Here is a 23,637-nt window from a genome sequence, read left to right on the forward strand (position 1 = left end):
ACTGGCTGCTCCTACCGGACAAGCAGAGCCCCAGTTGGTCGTACAGTGGGGGTGCTTGAATCAAGGATATTGGCGTTTCTCTGGGACCTGTATACATTTGCTGCCTTTTTATTTCCTGATAGCAGATTCCACATAACATAATCCGTATTTCCAAAACAATCAAGAGATTATCATCAATTTATTAAGTGTCGTGAAATAGGCTGGACTAGTTTGGGTCTGATCCAGACCCAAACTGTGTTTACCCAAACTATGTTTTGCGTGTTTGACGTGCTTGCTGTGTCATTGTAATATTGTGTTTGTTGTAGGACAGTTGTGTCAATAACCTAATTGTTTTGTAACCTATGTGTAAATATCAAGAATCAGGTCACGTATGATTAAGAAAAAATGTGAACCTCTTGCAGCTCAAAATGCCCTATCGTCTTCTTCTACCTTTTTTTCTTCTCTTTTCGCTCTTATTGCAGATCGGGTCTGGTGGAAACTCAAGATCTAACATGGTATCAAAGCCAGGTTGGATCTAGGGCTTGGTATTGTTTTCAAAAGGTATGAACACAGATTAGTGTCTGCGTTTAATAAGGAAATATTATTCCTTCATCATTTCTTGGTTTTTCTTCTCTTTTGAAATCTGTGTTATCGTATTATCTCCTTAAATACGATTTCTTCTCATCTCCACCTTTTCTTGAAAGTGCTGTTGTGTTCTCATCTGAAACATGCCTTTTTTCTTAAAAAGTCTGTTCACGTCTCTAAGATCTATTGTATACACATCTTGAAACAAGAGTTTCTTGAATCGTCATCGTATCCCAAGAAAAACTTGTGATCCTTCATCTTAGAATCACGATTTCTCTAATTCTGTTTTCTTATTCTCTCATCTGAAAACTGATTCTTGATAAGTCTGAAAACACGATTTTATCGTGATTTGCATATAACGATCTTTTCTTAAAGGTCTATTAATGCTAATCGAACGTGGCATATTCAAGTGACCTGGTTCATGGACATTGAAGTGATATCTTGAATATTCACGTGATCTGATCTCTGTTTAAAAAAAAAAAGGAACATCAGATTAATTGCAGTTGCAGATCCGAATTCGGTTGTAATAGGTTCACTTGCTTCTTTCTTCAAATATTTTTCACTTCATATTCATATATCCCATAATCATGGATTCTTCTTCAACTCAGTACGGTCTGTCATCAAACTTCCTTATCCAGCTTGTCTCTGAGAAATTAAATAACTCAAATTTCCTGACTTAGAAGAGACATATAGTTCCTTTTATCAGGAGCCAAGATCTCTTTGGTCATCTGGATGAATCAATTTCAACCCCATTAGAGTTCATCGCAAAGGAGGAAACAGACGCACACGAAGCTGCATCTACTAAACTTGTTCGAAACCTGAATTATGTCTCTTGAATGAAGAAAGATCAAGCATTAATCACATACATCACATCTACTTTGTCTCAGGAAGTGCTAGTTATTATGACTGCACTGCGATGAAATTGTGGAACAAGTTAACGCAGACATATTCTCAAATATCTAAAGCCAGAGTTCTGTTTCTCAAGCGTGAATTTCAGCTTCTCAAAAAGGGCAACCTACCCATCATGAAATATTTGAACAAGGTAAAGACCATTACAGATCAACTTGCCATTATTGGATGTGAAGTGCCGGACAAGGATAAAGTACAACAGACATTGAATGGTTTGGGCCCAGATTATCATGTCTTGGTGACATCATTGTTGTGCTTACCCATTCTTCCCACATTTGAGGACCTCCGGGCAAAACTTCTACAATATGAAATGCCGTTGAAAGGTATTGCTGAAGATTTTGGTGCTTAATCTGATTTCCAAGATGTTTTAGCTACTGGGTTCTCTTTTGGTCGTGATCGTGGAGGAAATAGCTTTAGAGGAGGAAGAGCTCATGGCAGATTTACAGGTCCAGGTTTGCTTCCCACACCCAATATGTCGTTCAATTCTAATGTGAGGAACCAAAATCAAAGAGATGTTTCAACGTGTTACCTATGCAATAAAAAGGAACATATTAAAGCAAATTGCTGGTTTAATCCTCAAAATAAAGGAAAGTTGCAAAACACTGAGAGCAAGAAGGAAGATAATGTTATCAAAATCGATGGGGAGGTGAAACAACTTTTGTTGGCAGCATTGTCTAGGTTGCACTTGAACCAGAATGACCAAGGATTGTGGTATGTTAACTCAGGAGCAGCAACCCATGTTACAGGGGATGTTGGTAAGCTCTCAAGCTCGATTTCTTACTTTTGTAAAAATAGTATTGTCACTGGAGATGGATCTCACCATCATATTTCTCACATTAGAGATGCAATCATTCCCTTGTCAAAATCATATCTCAATTTGTCAAATGTTGTTCATGCTCCTAACATAAAAAAAACATTATTTTTGTGTCTAAACTTGTTGATGATACACATTCTTATGTTGAATTTACTCCATCTTCTGTGCATGTCAAGGATCTTCAAACGAGGGAGACATTCGCTGAAGGGGAGTGACAAGGAAATATGTACATCTTCAAGGAAGATCCATTTGTGCATACAAGTTTCGTCTTGAAGCCACCATTGAAGTCTAAGTCTTTTCAGTCTGAGTTATCTGTGTTAGGTCCTGAGTCTGTTTTTAGTCTTTCCAAATATAATAATCCAAGTCTTTGGCATGACCATCTTGATCACTGCAGTCATTCCTTTCTTGAGAAACTTGTTTTAAGAAAATTAATTCCTAAATCAAGTTTAACTCTTGAGAAAAATAATAAAAAATACTCTAGTTGTTAAATGTGTAAGAGTCATGTACTTCCTTTTGATTTTATAAATAAAAGAGCTTCAAGACCTTTTGAAATTATTTATTTAGATGTTTCCTGCACCCATTTGTTCCCCTTCTGGCAGTAGATATCATCTTATCTTTATTGACAATTATTTTTTTTATATTTGGATATTCTTTATGAAGTATAAGTCTGAAACTTTTCACATATTTCACAACTTTCATGCATTTGTTCAAAATCATTTCTCTACCAATATTCTGCATCTTCATTGTGATGGAGGTGGTGAGTATACATCGAAGGATTTTATTGATTTTCTCCAAAGTAATGGAATAAAGCGCAAAGTGTTTTGCCCACATACGCTACAACAAAAAGGGATTGCTGAGAGAAAGCATAGGCATATTGTTGAAACAACCATGAGCATGATGCATGATAGTAATCTTCTCATTAGTTTGTGGACAGAAGCATTCCATTCAACAGTCTATATTATAAATCGTTTGCCCATGACAATTTTACAGAATAGTTCACCATATCTTTCTCTTTTCGGCATTCAGCCTGATTATAATGTTCCGTGTGTTTTTGGATGCACTTGCTATGTTCATATTGATGATTCTCTCATAAATAAATTTCAACCAAAGGCTTCCAAGTATAGGTTTGTGGGATATGCAGATGATTACAAAGGGTATCAATGCTATGATCCTACCACTAGGCATGTTAAAATTTCCAAGAATGTTGTGTTTGATGAGAATGACTTTGGAGATATATTGTTTAATACCTGTCAAATAATTCCCAGATAAGAAGTTTATCATCCATGGCTGAATACATAATTATTTGCAAGTGTTTATGGTGATTGCTCACCTCAATGTACTCATGAGACACAATCGGCCGACCAAGATGACATCGACTCAGGCCAAGCGTGCTTACCTCAATTTGGTGATCAGGTAGATGGGGCTTCATATGCTGAAGAATGTATAGACTCACAGTCTCATCCTATTGATAAATTTAAAGGGAATGTCTACGTGCAAAGAGAAAAAGGCGTTCCTCCTGTTTCTCACATAGAACCAGATACTTATGTGCATGTTGGAAACATGAGGAGTTCAAATTAAATCAGACATCCTATTGACAGGTGGGTCAGCAACAATAAATTTTCTATGGATCTTCAACTCTTTTTATTTCAGGTCGATAAGCATGATGAACCCATGGGGTTTCATCAAGTCGTTAAATCAAACAAATGGATTGAGGCCATGAATGAAGAATAGGAAGCGCTTCATTAATGTCAGACATGGAAAATTGTTTCCAGACCTCCTGACAAAAATGTTGTTGATTCCAAGTGGGTTTACAAAATTAAGTACAAACCCGATGGCACCATAGAACGATATAAAGTCAGGCTTGTTGCGAAGGGGGTTACACAGGAATATGACCAGGATTATGATGAAACTTTCAGTCCCGTAGTCAAAATGGGAACAATAAGAATTATATTGTCTTTAGCGGTCAAGCATAAATGGACATTGAGTCAATTGGATGTCAAAAACGCATTCCTTCATGGAGACTTGAAGGAAGAAGTTTACATGGAGCAGCCTCCTGGATATGCTGAGGGAGACCCAAGCACACATGTATGCAGGCTAAAAAGAGTCATCTATGGTTTGAAGCAGGCCTCACGCTCGTGGTTTAAAAGTTTCTCCCTAAAAATATAGAAACATGGGTTCTGTCGATCTCTCTTAGACCACTCATTGTTCATCTTCAAGGGCAAAGGTATCACCACCGTGTTGTTGATATCATTGTTACAGGGAACTCAATGAGCCACATTAAAGAAATAAAGAGACTCTTAAGTCAAAGATTTAAGATGAAAGACTTAGGAGATTTGCGATATTTCCTTGGAGTTGAGGTAGACAGGAAGGATGATTGTTTGACATTGACACAACATAAATACACATTGAATTTGTTGAAGAAATTTGGCATGCAAGATTGCAAGTCTTTGCCTACACCAAGTGTCTTACATCAAAAGCTCAGCTCCCAGGCTGGAGATTTGTACCGAGATCCTATAAGATATCGAAGTGTAGTCGGTATGCTTCAATATCTTACTTTTACTAGCCCTGACATTGTTTACTCTGTCAATCAAGTATCATAGTTCATGCACGAGCCGCGAACAGGACATATGGATGCAGTCAAGAGAGTGTTGAGGTATTTAAAAGGTACAGTTGGAGATGGGCTGGTATACAAGAAGAGTTGGAAAAGAGAAGACATGCATGACGTCACAGTCTACAGTGATGCGGACTGGGCAGGAGATCCTGATGAAAGAAGGTTGGTTTCTGCGTATTGCATCTTTCTTGGAGAAAACTTAATGTCCAAGAGCAGTAGAAAACAAAAAGTAATAGCTAGATCAAGTACTGAAGCTGAATACCCATCAATAGCTACTGCAACTGCTGAAGCTACTTGGACAAGGCATTTGTTGAATGAATTAGAAGAACAGATCGTGAAATCTATCCTATTGTGTGACAACCATAGTGCCATCAAAATATCTTTTAATCCTATTTGTCACAGTAAGACAAAACATATTGAGATAGATCAACACTTCATTCGACAAAAGGTTGAAAGCAAAGAGATTGAGCCTCACTTCATCTCTACGAAAGACCAGGTGGCAGATTTATTTACAAAGGGATTAACTAAAACCAGGTTCTGGTTTTTGAAGAACAAGTTGTCCATGGTGCAAGACCACGCACAACTTGAGGGAGGCTATTAAGTGTCGTGAAATAGGCTGGACTAGTTTGGGTCTGATCCAGACCCAAACTGTGTTTGACGTGCTTGCTGTGTCAATAACCAAATTGTTTTGTAACCTATGTATAAATATCAAGAATCAGGTAAAGTATGATTAAGAAAAAATGTGAACCTCTTGCAGCTCAAAACACCCTATCATCTTCTTCTTCTACCTTCTTTTCTTCTCTTTTCGCTCCTATTGCATGTAGGGTCTGGTGGAAAACTCAAGATCTAACACAATTATGCATTCACATGTTAAGGTCAGTTAGGGCAAGAGATAGAAATGTTAGAGACTAGAAAGAAATGATGATACTGATAAGGTTACTTACTGATAGTCTAGTGTGGGCATTGATCACCTTGATCCAGCATCAACAAATAGTGCGTCTGTCATATGCGTGGCAGCAGTGGATGAATCCAAAATTTGTTGAAACTGGATACCTGAGGCCCACTTACATTTCGAGTTAAACCTTTAGAGGTCTCGCCTCTCCCTTTACCCTCCACGAAAAAGCAGAAGGCAAAAAAACAAACCTTGCTCATATTAATCTTTTGCTCTTCAAGATTCACTTGTTTATGGTTTTTAATTCATAGGTGATAAAATCGCTACAAATTAAAATTTTGCAATATAAATAAAAATATCACATTTTAGTCGTTTATCTATTGGTTTGTGAATTTATCGTGATATATATAAAGTATCACCGACACTTGTGACTATGAGCTTTAATCAAATACACCAATAAAAAGTGACAAAAAACGTACTATTATTTTTGCTTAGCCTACATAATACTACAAAAGGCATCCAGTCTTTCAAAAGCGTATGAAATCCATACATAATTCAATAGTAAGAGACGTCTCATGAATCTGACAAACAAGCTGAGGCTTTTTTGTTATAAGGTTGTTACTATTACACCATCTTGCAGTTTCTGTGATAGACCAAGCTTTCCATTAGAGATGGTAGTTGCTTCTTCTGTATGATTGTATGCAGCAGCATGAACACCAAGAGCAGCCCGCCCAGAAGGATCCGGGTTCTTTGACCAGGCAGCATCCCATTCCACTGCTTTTGCATGCTACGCTTGGTCCTACGGGCACGGTCATCCTTGCTGCACTCTGTTCGTAAGCAAAGAGCTCACGAATTAGTTGCTATGCTAGGAAAAAGCTTTCCACTTTTACAATAGCCTCACATATCTAATGGTAGGTTTACTTTTTTTAACTTCCATAGCACATAGTGGACATAAAATTCACCATAATGGACGAAAAAAAAGGCAATACATAACAATTGACCTTAAACAAGGAAAAGCTTTTCAAAACAATATGTACACAGCAATAAAACTTTCGAAAAAACAGCTAATATAAAAAGATCTGATTTCTCAGGATATGTACATTTAAGCCTTTTCAAATATTTTTTTGAGAGGAACTTGACCCTTTTCAAATATTGAAAGTTACTAACTTATACAGTCCCACAAAATATGGGGAAACCTATCCCATAAATATATCGTGAATGGTCATCAAAACTGGAAACCTATCCCTTTAATGTAGCACGAATGATCATCAAAACCCACAAATGAACACAGAGAAAATGATGACACTCTCAGGCCTTCTTGTCCAGCCAAATAAGCCCGGAATCAGTCCCAAAAAGAATGGATGGCATCTTTTTCATTCAAATATTAGCAACTAGAAATCCTCCAATTCTATGCTTGATCAGTCAATTGAAACCCATTATATTCAAACACAAGAATGCAGAATTGCATATCTGGAAACAGATTATTAAATTTACTCATTCTAGTGCTGATTTAGGAAAGGCACTGAACGAAGACAAAGACTTATAAAATTAAGGAATTTCAAATTTATGTTGAGTAATCAAACTTCAAGAAGAACGATGAATACCTTTTGAAAGAACCTCTCAAAAATTGTCCTGTAATAGTATGCTTCCTTTGTTGTAGAAGTGTTGTCAGGGAAGACATAACTTGCGTTCATCAACATTGCATCAGAGACCTAAGATTCAAGTAGAAAGAATTTAACTCCAAAACTGAACTAACAAAGACAACAAAAATAAAAATTGAGGAATCCTATGCAATTAAAAAGTACGTGTGCATTGGCATGATCTTTCAAGCCATCAATCCAGCTGCAACCAACTCCATCACTAAATTGTTCTTTCTGTCTGTACAGTATGTGCTGAAAAAGAACAGGAAGAGAAAATTTGTTAGGCTAACTAGCGTTTGATCTACTCACATTCTGCTGCTGATAGCATACAGAAATTATACAAGCATAGAAACTACAAACCTTGGGAAGATATGGGTTCTGTTCATCATCAAATGCATATCGAAGGACCCATTTCTCAATACGACCAAGGTCAGGCTTTATCTGTCATGTTGTGCACACAAACAGTTCAAAACTGAAATAAGTTTTGTACATTCAGGCATGCATAAAGAAGAAAGCAAAATGTTCGTTTAAACTAGTAGAGAGTAACAAATATGTGCATCCTTGACTACAACAAGCTTGTATCTTTGAACTGGCCAGGGATTGTTTCCCTAAAAGGAAAAGGCCAGGAGCATGATCTCGTGAGCTGCTGATAATGGAAAGGAAAAACTCCAACATTTTCCTGCCTAGTGTAAGGGTCAGAATGATAGTCCCTGAAATTTCCACTAAACTTTTGTCAAGTGCTGAAAAAACCCTGTTTTCTATACTTGGCTTGGTCTATGGGTTTCGCTCTTGGACACCATTATTGTGATGCTAAAAAATTCCATAACACTTGAATGAATGGTTTGAACTTTGATCATAGTTTCCAGGAAGCGAAATGGACATGGGAAGCGACACGGGGCGGAAGCGAGTGTTAAAAGTTGCATGAAGCATGGAGCAGGATTTGTTTTGGAAGTGATTGTGGAAGCATGTGAGAAGCGAAAAAGGAAACATGAAGGAAACAAGTGGGAAGCCAGGGAGAAGCAGGTGGGAAGCGACTGAGAAACAAAAAAATATATATAATAACATGAAAAACACAAAAAAACAAGAGAGAAGCAATTAGGAAGCAAAAGGGAAACAAATGTGAAACGACAAGGATGAAGCAATTTGGGAAGAGTGATTCCCGAAGCATGGTGCTTCCTGCTTCGGAAGTGTGCTTTCCCTCTTAGGGAGGCACTTCCGGTAACTATGGGTTTGACATCTCAAATCCTTCTAATCAGCAGGGCATAGACAGAAAAAAAAGTATCTCCACCTCAAGAAACAGAAAAACAAATAAAAATTAACTCTGAAAATTATTTAACATCATTTTAGCCGTCATCCAATTCACAAAATGCATTAAGCATCGGGATCCAAAACTAACAAGTTGGCAGGCACCCTGCCACAGATCTAGCTTGTTAATTAACAGAAGAAAACATAAATTAAGTATCTCATCTTAAGCATGAGAAACATTAACATAAGATGTGTTTGTTCCATCTTATTCTTTGCAGAAGATTGATGACAAGATCTAAGAAACAGAAAAACAAATAAAAAATTAACATTGAAAATTATGTAACATCATTTTGGCTGTCATCCCATTCGCAAAATGCATGAAGCATTGGGATCCAAGCCTAACAAGTTGGCAATCACCCTTGCCACAGGTCTAGCATGTTAATTAACAGAAGAAAACATAAATTATCTCATCTTAAGCATAAGAAACGTTAACATAAGATGTGTTTGTTCCATCTTATCCAATCTCATGAAGAATGCTAAAGCATGCTCACCATCTTCCACTCTGGATCAATGTTCATTGCAATATTGATGAAATTTTTATCCAGAAAAGGAAGACGAGCATCTAATCCCCATGCTGAGGTGGATTTGTTAGCCCTTAAGCAATCATACAGATGAAGAGCTTTAATCTGGAAAAGGGAAAAAAGAGAAAAACAGTTGCACCAGAACCAAATAAGAAGTTATTAATACACAGAAAAAACACGCATTCGTGTGTTTAGATAGCATAGCATTAAACATTGTTGATATTTTCAACAGAAAATGATTTTTTATTGTTTTATTTTTGTTAAATCAGATCCCACAATCTTCCACCATATGTAAAGTTCTGTCTAATTTTTCCAGTCTCCTTTATCACTCTATTAATTCCATAAACAACCCTCACATCACATAGCAGAACCACAACGCTCGCATGATTTTTAGACTCCAAGTGCAGTTACCATGAGAAAGATACTAAAAATCATAATTTTATGCCCACGAAGGCTCCACTAATCTGGTGGGGCGACTTGTGAATGCCACCAAGTTGACAGGATGTCACAAGTTCAAAACTGACAGGTGGTGTCCCTTGTCGAAAGGTCGAAGCTGGGTGTACTCCCCCAGTGGGCCAGGGGGTGAGGGGACCTCAAGGGTTTTACCAACCAGAGGCCAGCCAAGGCGCAATCGACGATGGTTTTTTTTTTTCATTGGATTATAAAAAAAAATCATAATCTTGTTAAATTATGTAATTAATAATGTAATATATATATATATTATATATATATAAGGTAATACATATACATATATTAATATATACGTATATGTATCTACTTACTATATATATAAAATATATATTTCTATTTGTTTAGCTGTAGGGGTAGTTTAGTCTTTTCCACTGTTTTACGCACATTCACTTTTATGAATGTGATTGTAAATTAATTTTATTTTTTTCTTTCCTTTTATTTTTTTATTTCTTTTTTTTAAGTACCAAAAGGTACCTTGGGGGACCCACTCAAATAGACGTTGGGCCCCTCCAACGGTCACATTTGTGACCATTGGAGGGGCTCCAACGTCTATGAGTGAAGCCTCTCCAAGGCCCCTTTTGGTTGTTATAAATAGGGGCTCTCTCCCTTTGTATTTTCTTATGGCTTTGAGTAAAAGCCCAAGTGCTCAATAAAGTGATTCCAATATTTTTTATGTCTTTGTGCATTTGTGAGTTTTTGTGAGTTGTGCTTTTGTGCACAAGTGTTCTAAAGTGTTCTTATTGTGCATGTGTGCCGGGTTTATTATCAAGAATATTAAGGTCCAGATCTTGTCAGAAATATCCACCTGCAAGGGTTAGAGATGAGGTAAAGAGAGAAGAGAGAGAAGAGAGGGGTCGACGGCAATAGGGTTTTCCCTATTTTACTTAATATTTATAAGTGTTGTACATAGTATGACATTACACAAGAAGTAAAAACTAATTACAAACATGCCACCGCCCATGTAACGACCCCAACTCGTACCTTTGAAAAATGCAGAATTTTTTTTTAAGAGTTACGGAAAACTTCCCAAAGACCTGGGGTCCTTACAGTTCCAATTTCAGTTGGATAACTAAACACCACACAAACTTACATTTATCATCCATAACCAACCAACTGTACTCTTTTATTAATTAATCAATAAGAGTCTCATATTCAATGTTAAAAGTGAAATAACAAATTGCAGAAAATAAGAAGAACTAAAAGAAAACAAAAGTAGAGCCACTATGTCCGTAAGTGAAGCCGTCTGAAACAAATGTGGCCCTCGTATCCCCTCAAAAGCGAGTCGATTTCACTGATCACCTGTATCTGGGGAAAACCAATAAAAGAAAAGGGTCGAAAATCCGAAGAATTCTGCGTAAAGGTTTCCCTAATGAATCAAATAAGAAAAAAAATATAAATAAGATCCATGTAATATTTTAGAAGGATACAATTATAACCAAATTATAAGGCAATTAACCATTCATACAAAATAAAATAAACATTAAGCATGAGGGAACACTAAGTAAGTAACAATGATTATAATTTAATCAATAAGGGCATTTGAATGCAAAAGAGATCAACCAAGTGAATAGGTAAACATGCATGAACTAATGCATAGCAAGAATATGCATGATTTATGTGCGATGTATGAACCCTTATTATCTTTCATTTAAGCTTCCCTTTTTCCATATGCATGTCCTATAAAATGCACACAATCTTTAAGTTCCTCTTTTTAATTTATCATTGCCCGCGGATACACCAAACGAGCACAATCCCCGAGGTCAAGTAGGGTTCCCGAGGTAACTTCACACACAATTTGTATTTTATTACCGGGTTCCAAACTTAGCCTTCGACCGATATCAGGAAACAACACCATCCATCGGAACCTTGGAAAACAACATCCAAAGTCGGGGACACCAGGGAAAACAGCATCCACTGACGCCACTTTCTTGGTATACCAAAACAACAACAGCTGTGTCAAAACACACCACCCCCAGAAAAAGTGACAGACTCTCCCTAAAACCGTGGTCAGGAGAAGAACATCAATATCGGGTTCAAGGGCAACAACGCACACGGAGTTTTTTTGTATCCTCACGGTTTTTCCCAAACCGCAACATCCAAGATTTCCACGCTAAAGTAGGGACATCAAGGAGAAAGTGAATTACATTGTTCTTTACTTTCTTTTATCTGGTTATTAATTCATCTCTTTTACATTTACAATTTACATGCAAAATTAATAACATAAGCTTGCACATCAGCATGCTAAGCTTTTCACGGGACCACAGCCCGTGACAACATAGAACAGTGCAGTAAAACAATAATATCATATTTGATTTGTTGCAATGCATCAAAATAACTAAAACAAAGAACAACTGGTTCTCGAGGCTCACCCAACCCCTGATGATCCAATTTGATCATCATTGCATTCATAAGCAAAAATCATACAGAATATGCCACTTATGCATTCTTTTCACATGCTTTTCAATGCGCATTCATGTATGTAAGTTGTGCACGAAACAATAATTTCATAAGCATAAGCATAAATTCACACACCCACATTATATGCATGTTTTCATGACATGCACCTACTCGTGTCAAATGCAAGAGTTCATTCATGAATCGATCCAATTAAAACATACGAACAACCATGCCATTTTGACCCTGCAAAAGCATCTAAATTCCATATGTGTATATGCACAAGTACACTCACTTATGAAATTCCACTAGAGGGGGAGGTGAATAGCGAAATTTGATAATGATCGATAAAATAAAAATAATTAAGCAATAAGGCACAACACATAAAACACAGAAGTTATACTGGTTCGGTCAGTATCCAGACCTACATCCAGTCCCCAAGCAAACCACTTGAGATTTCCACTATAACATCCGAGTCACCGGATAAATAGTACAACACCCTCTTCCCAAGAGGTCTTCTTCTCTCAACAGAGAAGGGCAACACCCTCTTTCACAGAGGTCTACTTCTTTAAACAAAGAAGGAATACAGTGAATAACAGAGTTACAATACTTCCTATAGAACCTTCAGAATGATATGAATGCACGAATGAAGGATTCTCAGAATGATCTGTTTGTCACTCAGATGATACTCTTTGTCAAAGAGCTGGACTTGACTTTTTCTCTTTTCTTTCTTTTTCTTTTTCTCTTTCTTTTTCAAGGCTCTCTTTTTAAATCACGAATAGAAATTTTTCTCTTTGTAAGCTCACACGTCTATTCCATTCCATTGTTTGAATAGTTTATTTGAGTGTGTTTATATAGCTTATAAAAAGTAGTCGTTACATTTTGGAATTGTAACTTTTTGAAATGTGAAATGTTATGTCATTTCAAAAACATCTTTTAGAGAAGTTCGAGAATGCCTTTTTCCATAAAGGTGAAATAGAGGGTACACTAGTCGTTGTAATATTTTAGGTAATACATATTTTATGTAAAAAGTCTATTTCTTACAATAGTACATTAAACGCTGGGTTGTAGTTTTATCTTTATTCTAATTAATGATTTGAGGTACATTAGTACTTCTTTACTTTAAATGAGTGTAAGTACTATGAGTGCTTTGAGATATTTATTTGTACATAGTCATGTCAAGTGTTTTCTTTATGTTGTGTTTTTCAAAGTCTCCAGAGAGAATAAGGACCAAAAGAAGGTCGACATTCTTTGAGAAGGATATTAACAGGGATTTGTTACAGAAGGCATTTAATGCTTTGTAGAGAGAATGATGACTTCAAGTAAGTCAACATTCTATGGTTATGAAAAAAAGGTAACTAGAGTCCTTTCAAAAACATATTTTATTTGTTTTTCTTATGTGTAGCCGATTTATGTTTTTGTCTTCTTCTTGTATTAAGAAACATTTCATTAAAGAAGGTAACTAAAGTCTTTTCAAAAACATATTTTATTTGTTTTTCTTATGTAGTCGATTTTATGTTTTTGTCTTCTTCTTATAAAAAATATTTCTTTAAAGAGGGAAACTAAAGTCTTTTCAAAAATATATTATATTTGTTTTCTCCATGTAGTCGATGTTATGTTTTTGTCTTTTTCCTACATTCCTTTTTTCATGTTGTCTTGTATATAGTATAAGGTACAATTATTATATGACAAAATATCTTTTTCATGAAAGGTTGTAAGAAGGTACAATTATTAGTTTTCAAAAAGGAGCTTTTTGAAACTATCGTATACTTTTATGATATAGTGTTTATGAATGAGTATGTAATATGCAATATGCAAGTTTATGAAGGTTCTGTTACATATGACTCTAAAGAAGAAAAAAATCTTCATCTTGAGGTAGCCGATCTCTTCATTTGAACTTTAGGAAAGCATGGCTCATCAAGCTTTTTCTTCAAGGAGTATGATTGCACCATAGTTGTACTTGAACAGGAAGTCTCCATCCTTATTGGGTGAGATATCCTTGCATCAAATACTCGTTAGATTTATGGCAAAACATATTCAGTCATAATATAACATTATTTCAAGAGAACATATTATCATATCATATAAAATCAAATGAGACAGTGTATCATATTATATGACATCAAAACCGAATTTCTCAATATTCTCCCCCTTTTTGATGATGACAAAATATGCTCCTCCTGTCAAAAAGACATTATGCATAGAAATAATAATATGATAAAAAAGTTTGAAATAATGTTTAAAGAGAATATTTCTCCAATAATGGAGATAGGTTTTCTCCCCCTTTGTCATGGACAAAAAGGAGGGATCAGAGTAAAAAAAAATTATTACAGACCGAAAGTATTTAAAAGTTATTACAGATAAAAAATGAGTTTATCTCGAAGGTGGAGAAGGTGAATGTGGTCGGTTGGCACGATTCCGCTTGCGAGTCTGCTGCAACAGGGCTTGATTACGAAGGATTCGATCCTGAGTTTGCTCGATATCCATCATAGCAGAAAAGTAATTGAAGGAAGATATTGGATCTGCTTCATCAGAGTCGGGCATGTGCAGGGACCTTAGATTGAAGGTGGTACCATCGAGGACTTGAGAGGGACGGAGGATGACTTCGTTGTGAAGTGGTACTTGGAAGTATTTGAGAATGGGAGTTATGAAACACCCAAAAAGAAGGGGCTCGAATTTCTGATAACGAATAAAGAGGTCGAAACGAATGGATGACCAATTTATCGGAAGAGAAGAAAAGATTGCGTAGATAAGAAGAGAGATTTTTCGAGGAACTAATCCCTGGCGGAGAAGCTTGGGATAGATGTTGTGGAGAAGAATCTGGGCAAGTAGCTGAGCATGAGGTTGGAGATTCCTCATGTGCCACGGAAGTTGGTAGCAATTGGTGTAGAGAAGTATTTTTCTAAGTACCGATGGTTCGATTGGTACTATGGTGTTGAGGTCGGTATCGGTGCAAGGTAGGTTTAGAATTCTACCTAGGTCGGAAGCATCGAAAATCATCAGCTGTCCTCGAACTTTGCTGGTGATTGAGGTTTGTTCATGATCAGTAGAGAAGTTGGTATAAAACAATCGGACTAGTTCGGGATAATAGGCAGCTGAGGATGAAGATCCTATGAGAGGTTTGAGTTCAGGGAGATAGGTGTCTAAGTCAAAGAGCATGAAGTTGTCAAAGTTGATCAATTTACCTTCATGAATGGGGCGAGAGCAGAGTAAGTTGTAGTTGTGAAACAAATCAGGATACCTTAGATCTGCGGAGGTGATCACATTGGTAGAGGAGGAAGCCATTATCGAATGTCTTGAAAATAAAGCACTAGGAGAGAAAGGAGCTTGAACCGAGAGAAAGTTTGTATAAGGATAGAAAAGTTTGAATGGAATGGTAAGAGATGAACCAATTGATTAAATAGAAAGAAGAAAATAATTGTTGATATGAAATGAATGACATTGGAAGTGAGTAATTTTTAGATTTTAGTCAAATAAGGAAATCCGTTAGTAGTAAGTTAAGAGACTTGTGAATGACAAATCAAATCAATGTTTGAGGATAGTGTATTATATTAGATTGAGGAGGACATAGTTATTGAAATATATAGATTTTACTATTGGTGAGTTTATCGACTAGTGAGAGAAGTCATTAATAGAGTATGGGGTGTCATGTTGAACCAAAAAAAGAGTGATTGATCTTGAAAATAATGGCCTAATAAAACAAGCAACTTTTTACTCTATGTGGAGGGATTCTAAATTCGTGAATGGAGAGTTAAGGACATAAAAAGATGATATGGATATGTAGAGAAGAGAGAAAGGTGATAAAGGACAACATTTACTTGATTTAGATATGACATAAAGTAGAGTTAGAATAAATAAAGGTTTGCTTGGAGACAAGACTTTAATGATTCTCGATTTTAGTGAGATATACAATAAGAGAGAGGCAAGGTCACAGATGGAAAGAAAAGTCATGATTGCTTATTTAATATAGAAATAGTTTTTATGGAAATAGGTCATAGGGTGATCATGTGATGTGTACTTTGAAAGATATGACATTTTAAAGAAAAGAGTGCCTTAAAAAAATGTTTCATGATTAATGTGTTTTCATATTTGTAATTTTTATGAGTATACGTAGATATGAGAAGGATACATTTTGACTTTGACTAGTGGTAAGAGAGATGATGAGACAAAAAGGAGAAAGAGTCAAAAGTATATAAGAATTGATAAATGATAGATTAAAAATAAGAATAGACATGGAGGAGTCGGATTCAAAAATATATAATAAAAAATGTATTCGAGAGATGAAATGAGGAGACAAAGAAATATTTATGAGTGAAGAGTAATAATTATGAGTTGTCATAGAGAGAAATGAGATGACATATATGGATTTTTGTGTAGGATAAAGAAGTAATAAAAAAAACATGATTGATGAAAGACATAATGTTGTGATTGATATGAATTATTGTTTATATTCTTAAAGAAGCTCGATTTGAGAAAGTTCATAGTTATTAGAGAATAAGGTTAAGTTTTAAACAAGAATTGACAAGAATGGAGGCTCAATTTGTATATGAGAGAGATGATAATAGATAGTTTGCCGGGCTATGATATAACAAATGATATAGTAAAGTTTTACGTGAGATATAATAGAGTGTACGTAATCTATGATATATCAAATGATATAGTAAAAACAATTTACGTGAGAATATAGCAACTAGATCTTTTAGAAAAAGGTAAAAGGACCAAAAAGAGTCATTCGATTCTAACTAATGAAAAGTATGAGTTCTCATAAACTAAGTAGAGAGGTGAAACAATTTATCGTAAGAAAAGTTTTCATAAAAGGACAAAAATAATAAAGGAGTTGAGTGATGTGAACATTGTTATGATAGCTTTTAATATAATTAGTTTTTTATGAATATGAGAGAAAGGAGATAGGACAAGGAGTCATAATGGATGTGTACTTCAAAGATGACAAGTTGAAAGACATAAAGAATGTGTCTTATAAGAATATGAAGAGCACGTGAATATGGAAACTTAGTTTGACTAACAAAAATCGATAAGAAGGAAAGCTATTTAAGATTTAAACAAAACTTATAAGAGGTATTATAATAAGTGTGATTAATTTATAAGTCACTTAGTTTGCATATTCCTAGTTCTCTTCTAATTCGTGTGAAGTCTTCATGTTTTAATGGTTTAGTGAATATGTCTGCTAACTGTTGATTAGTGGGTATGAATTCTAGTTTAATTATGTTGTTTAAGACTTGTTCTCTTAAGAAGTGGTGTCTTATTTGAATGTGCTTAGTTTGTGAGTGTAAAATAGGATTCTTAGATAGGTTTATAGCACTCGTATTATCACAGAAAATAGTTGTATTTTCAAAATTTAAACCAAAATCTTTTAAAGTTTGTTTCATCCAGATGACTTGTGTACAGGCTAGGCTAGCAACAATGTATTCGGCTTCAGTAGTTGATAAGGATACACAGTTTTGTTTCTTACTGAACCATGATACTAGTGAGTGCCCTAGCATGTGACATGTTCCACTTGTGCTTTTTCTGTCAGATTTACTTCCAGCAAAGTCAGCATCGCTGTATGAGATTAGATCAAATATAGAGGATTTTAAATAGAATAATCCAAAATCAACTATGTCTTTTAAATATCTCATTATTCTTTTTACAGCTTTAAGATGTGATTCTTTTGGATTTGACTGAAATCTAGCACACAAGCAAACACTAAACATTATATCCGAACGGCTAGCAGTTAAATAAAGAAGTGATCCTATCATACCTCGGTATACCTTTGTATCAACAGACTTACCATCTTCATCTTTGTCCAACACAGTAGTAGTGCTCATAGGAGTAGATTTTGAAGCAGTTGAGTTCATGTTGAACCTCTTCAGAAGTTCACGAGCATACTTAAATTGATTGATGAAAACTCCATCCTTGGTTTGCTTAATATGCAGTCCAAGAAAGTAGGTGAGTTCTCCCATCATACTCATTTCGAATTCCTTCTGCATGGACTTAGAAAAATCTTCACAGAGAGTGCTGTTAGAAGATCCAAAGATGATGTCGTCGACATAAATTTGAACAATTAGGGTATGATTATTCACTACTTTGACAAATAGTGTAGAATCTGCTTTGCCAACAGAAAAACCAGTTTTTAATAAAAAGGTTTTAAGTCTTTCGTACCAAGCACGAGGTGCTTGTTTTAAACCATATAAAGCACGTTTTAGTTTAAAAACATGATCTGGGTATTGTTCATTTTCAAATCCTGGAGGTTGTTTTACATAAACTTCTTCATTTATAAAACCATTTAAGAAAGCACTTTTAACATCCATTTGATATAATTTGAAATCCATATAGCTTGCATATGCTAAAAGCATTCTAATAGATTCAAGTCTAGCAACAGGAGCAAATGTTTCATCAAAATCAATACCTTCCTCCTGGTTGTATCCTTGAGCTACTAGTCTGGCCTTGTTTCTTATAACATTACCTGTTTCGTCTAGCTTGTTTCTGAAGATCCATCTTGTCTCAATGATTGGATGATCCTTTGGTCTAGGTACAAGATCCCAAACATCATTTCTTTGGAATTGATTCAGTTCTTCAGTCATGGCTAGCATCCAGAACTCATCAATGATGGCTTCATCAATCTTCTTTGGTTCAAGTTGAGAAATGAATGCCATGTTTGCAATCCGTTCTAGCTGAGCTCTAGTTTGAACCCTCTTTGTTAGTTCTCCCAAAATCTGCTTTTGAGGATGATCTTTGATATCGACAAAGGTTCTTTGATGATCATCTTCATTAGACTTAGCTGTGTTATCTAAAAATAAATCTGTACTTTCAACATCATCATCATTAGTTTGTATATGAACAGATTGATCAATAGATTCACAAAAACTAACATGCATAGATTCTTCAATAGTATTATGACTCTTATTGAAAACTCTGTATGCTTTACTATGACTTGAATATCCTAAGAATATGCCTTCAACAGATTTAGCATCAAACTTATCCAGGCTATCTTTTGTGTTTAGGATAAAGCATTTACATCCAAAGACTTTGAAATAGTCTATTCTTGGAGTTCTGTCATAGAATAGTTCATAGGGAGTTTTATTTAATAAGGGTCTAATGAGAACTCTATTTGTTATGTAGTATGCAGTATTAACAGCTTCTGCCCAAAAAGATTTTGCAAGATTATTGTGTTGGAGCATAGTCCTGGCAGATTCCTGAAGGGTTCTATTCTTTCTTTCTACTACACCATTTTGAGGTGCAGCTCTAGGAAAGGCAAAGTTATGAGAAATACCATGCAAGTTACAAAAATTTTCAAAGAGTTCATTTTCAAATTCTCCTCCATGGTCACTACAGATTTTAACAATAGAACAAGATTTTTTGTTTTGTAATTTTTTACATAAGATTTCAAACTGACAAAACGTGTCACTTTTGTTTTTCAAAAATATTACCCAAGTAAATCTTGAGTAATCATCTACAATGACAAAAGCATATCTATTATGATTAAGGTTAGCTACCCTAGAAGGACCAAAAAGGTCCAGGTGGAGAAGCTCTAAAGGTCTTTTACTTGAAATGACATTTTTTGATTTGAAAGAAGATTTTGACAATTTTCCTAATTGACATGCATCACAACAATAATCCTTTTTAAAAGATATGTTGGGTAACCCACGTACTAACTTATCTTTAGCTAGTTTAGACATGTATTTAGAATTAACACGACCCATTCTCATGTGCCATAGATGTTGAGTGTCATTATTAGCTATGAGGCAATGTTCTGTGATGTTTTCTAGGTATAGTTCATATATATTATTCTTTCTTATACCTTTTAAGATGATGTTTTCATTGATGTCAGCTATGAGGCATGCATCATGATTAAAGCTAACATTATAACCTGTGTCACACATTTGACTGATACTTAGTAGGTTATGTTTTAAGCCTTTAACAAGGAGAACGTCTTTGATAAGAGGTTTATCTATGTTACCAATATTTCCAATACCAATTATCAAACCTTTGTTGTTATCTCCAAAGGTGACGGTTCCTCCTTCTTTATGATGAAGAACAACAAAGAGGTCTGGATGTCCTGTCATGTGCTTTGAACATCCACTATCTAGTATCCATCTGTTCTTCTTTTTTGGAGCCTGCAAAACATTAAGTAAATCTCCTTTTTGGTACCCAATCGGGTCCTTTTTTGTTAGACTTTGGAACCCATATCCATTTGGATTTGGGTTTGTCTATATCTTTAGGGGAGTTAGAAAGATTATCATTATAATACTCCTTATTTGGTTCAGATGAACTTTTCACAAACGTGGTCTTTTGATTCATACAAGAAGGTTTTTTGAAATGAGAATAGCCAATACCATTCTTGTAAAAAGAGACCTTCTGAGAGGATAAGAGTTTATCCAAGTTCTCTTTACCTTTAGTAAACTTGAAAACCGTTTTCATGAGGTTCTCAGTTTTAGTTTTTAGCTCTAAAATTTCTACTTGTATATTTTTAGTTTTGGAGCTAGTAGAAGAAATTTCATATATAAGCATAAGATTTTTCTCTTTCAACTCAGAATTTTCACTGCTGAGTTTTTCATTCTCTTGGGAAAGCTTTAAATTTTCAGATTTTAAAACTTTATTTTTGAAACTCAATTTTCTAGATTCTTCAAATAGTTCTTGAAAAGCATCTAGAAGTTCTTCAAAGGAAAAATCAGAGATTTCACTTACCGAACTTTCGTTTGCCATGAAGCACATATTTGCAGTTTCGGCTTCATCATCACTTGACTCTTCACTAGTGGATGGTTCTGAATCATCCCATTGAGCATGCAGAGCCTTTTTCTTGAAGAACCTCTTCTTTGGTTCCTCAGTTTTGGACTTTCTTTTGAGAAGGGGACAATCACGTTTTAAGTGGCCTGGCTTATTACACTGAAAGCACATGGGATCTTCTTTAAGATCTTTTCTTTCCTTATGCCTGTTTGAAAGCCGGTTCCTTCTCATGAAGTGTTGGAATTTTCTGGTAAGTAGCGCAATTTCTGATTCTTTATCTGAGTCTTCATCCTCAGATAGGGTTGGGAAAGCTAGAGTTTTCTTTACTGGTTGCTCTTCTTCCCTTCTTTCTTTCATGTGGACTTCATAGGCCATAAGATTGCCTATTAAGTCGTCCAATGTAAGCTTAGATAAATCTTGAGCTTCTTCAATAGTAGTAGTCTTTTTCTCCCAATCAGTTGTGAGAGATCTCAAGATTTTCTTCACCTTTTCAGTCTGGGAATATGTTACACCCAGAGATTTCAGATCATTGGTGAATCTGGTAAACATCTCTGTGATGGGTTCATCTTTGTTTATTTTGAACAACTCATATTTTCTAACTAGAGATGAGATTTTGGCTTCTTTTACTTTGTTGGTTCCTTCATGAATAACCTCCAAAGAATGCCAAATGTCATATGCAGATTCACATATAGATATTCTGTTGAATTCATTCTGATCAATGGCACAATATAAGGCATTCATAGCCTTTGCATTTAGGTTTGCCATTTTCTTTTCTTCTACAGACCATAAGTTATAGTCTGCGGATGGAGATGTGTATGGATGCTCAACAATTTTCCATACAGCAAAGTCTATGGATTTGAGAAAGATAGCCATTCTGCACTTCCAATATCCATAGTTGGAACCATTCAAGAAAAGAGGACGAGATGCGTGTTGACCTTCAATATCACGAGCATAAGAGATAGATGCCATTTGTGCTGGAAGACTTGTTACGTCGAAACCAGCAAACCCGCTTTGATACCAAATGAAATTCCACTAGAGGGGGGGTGAATAGTGAAATTTGATAATGATCGATAAAATAAAAATAATTAAGCAATAAGGCACAACACATAAAACACAGAAGTTATAGTGGTTCGGTCAGTATCCAGACCTACATCTAGTCCCCAAGCAAACCACTTGAGATTTCCACTATAACATCCGAGTCACCGGATAAATAGTACAACACCCTCTTCCCAAGAGGTCTTCTTCTCTCAACAGAGAAGGGGCACACCCTCTTCCCAAGAGGTCTTCTTCTCTCAACAGAGAAGGGCAACACCCTCTTTCACAGAGGTCTACTTCTTTAAACAAAGAAGGAATACAGTGAATAACAGAGTTACAATACTTCCTATAGAACCTTCAGAATGATATGAATGCACGAATGAAGGATTCTCAGAATGATCTGTTTGTCACTCAGATGATACTCTTTGTCAAAGAGCTGGACTTGACTTTTTCTCTTTTCTTTCTTTTTCTTTTTCTCTTTCTTTTTCAAGGCTCTCTTTTTAAATCACGAATAGAAATTTTTCTCTTTGTAAGCTCACACGTCTATTCCATTCCATTGTTTGAATAGTTTATTTGAGTGTGTTTATATAGCTTATAAAAAGTAGTCGTTACATTTTGGAATTGTAACTTTTTGAAATGTGAAATGTTATGTCATTTCAAAAACATCTTTTAGAGAAGTTCGAGAATGCCTTTTTCCATAAAGGTGAAATAGAGGGTACACTAGTCGTTGTAATATTTTAGGTAATACATATTTTATGTAAAAAGTCTATTTCTTACAATAGTACATTAAACGCTGGGTTGTAGTTTTATCTTTATTCTAATTAATGATTTGAGGTACATTAGTACTTCTTTACTTTAAATGAGTGTAAGTACTATGAGTGCTTTGAGATATTTATTTGTACATAGTCATGTCAAGTGTTTTCTTTATGTTGTGTTTTTCAAAGTCTCCAGAGAGAATAAGGACCAAAAGAAGGTCGACATTCTTTGAGAAGGATATTAACAGGGATTTGTTACAGAAGGCATTTAATGCTTTGTAGAGAGAATGATGACTTCAAGTAAGTCAACATTCTATGGTTATGAAAAAAAGGTAACTAGAGTCCTTTCAAAAACATATTTTATTTGTTTTTCTTATGTGTAGCCGATTTATGTTTTTGTCTTCTTCTTGTATTAAGAAACATTTCATTAAAGAAGGTAACTAAAGTCTTTTCAAAAACATATTTTATTTGTTTTTCTTATGTAGTCGATTTTATGTTTTTGTCTTCTTCTTATAAAAAATATTTCTTTAAAGAGGGAAACTAAATTCTTTTCAAAAACATATTATATTTGTTTTCTCCATGTAGTCGATGTTATGTTTTTGTCTTTTTCCTACATTCCTTTTTTCATGTTGTCTTGTATATAGTATAAGGTACAATTATTATATGACAAAATATCTTTTTCATGAAAGGTTGTAAGAAGGTACACTTATTAGTTTTCAAAAAGGAGCTTTTTGAAACTATCGTATACTTTTATGATATAGTGTTTATGAATGAGTATGTAATATGCAATATGCAAGTTCCTGAAGGTTCTGTTACCTATGACTCTAAAGAAGAAAAAAATCTTCATCTTGAGGTAGCCGATCTCTTCATTTGAACTTTAGGAAAGCATGGCTCATCAAGCTTTTTCTTCAAGGAGTATGATTGCACCATAGTTGTACTTGAACAGGAAGTCTCCATCCTTATTGGGTGAGATATCCTTGCATCAAATACTCGTTAGATTTA

The 23,637-nt window shown here is 35.2% G+C and overlaps 1 protein-coding gene across 1 annotated transcript in view; it reads right to left on the bottom strand.

The window, feature by feature from the left end:
• Nucleotides 1-6,255: 6,255 nt before the first annotated feature.
• LOC149811996 (asparagine synthetase [glutamine-hydrolyzing] 3-like) overlaps nt 6,256-23,637 on the bottom strand; it is a 208,426-nt gene continuing 191,044 nt past the window's right edge. The window contains exons 3-7 of the mRNA XM_089993909.1: nt 9,227-9,361; nt 7,791-7,871; nt 7,596-7,682; nt 7,395-7,502; nt 6,256-6,617 (exon numbers count right to left, since the gene is read on the bottom strand). Coding sequence (XP_089850035.1) covers nt 6,456-6,617; nt 7,395-7,502; nt 7,596-7,682; nt 7,791-7,871; nt 9,227-9,253 — 465 coding nt within the window. The 5' untranslated portion in view covers nt 9,254-9,361 and the 3' untranslated portion in view covers nt 6,256-6,455. The remainder of the gene's footprint in view (nt 6,618-7,394; nt 7,503-7,595; nt 7,683-7,790; nt 7,872-9,226; nt 9,362-23,637) is intronic.

The sequence above is a fragment of the Nuphar pumila genome, chromosome 17, assembly GCF_984573655.1.
Source record: "Nuphar pumila chromosome 17, dmNupPumi1.hap1.1, whole genome shotgun sequence".
In the NCBI taxonomy this organism is placed as follows: domain Eukaryota; kingdom Viridiplantae; phylum Streptophyta; class Magnoliopsida; order Nymphaeales; family Nymphaeaceae; genus Nuphar; species Nuphar pumila.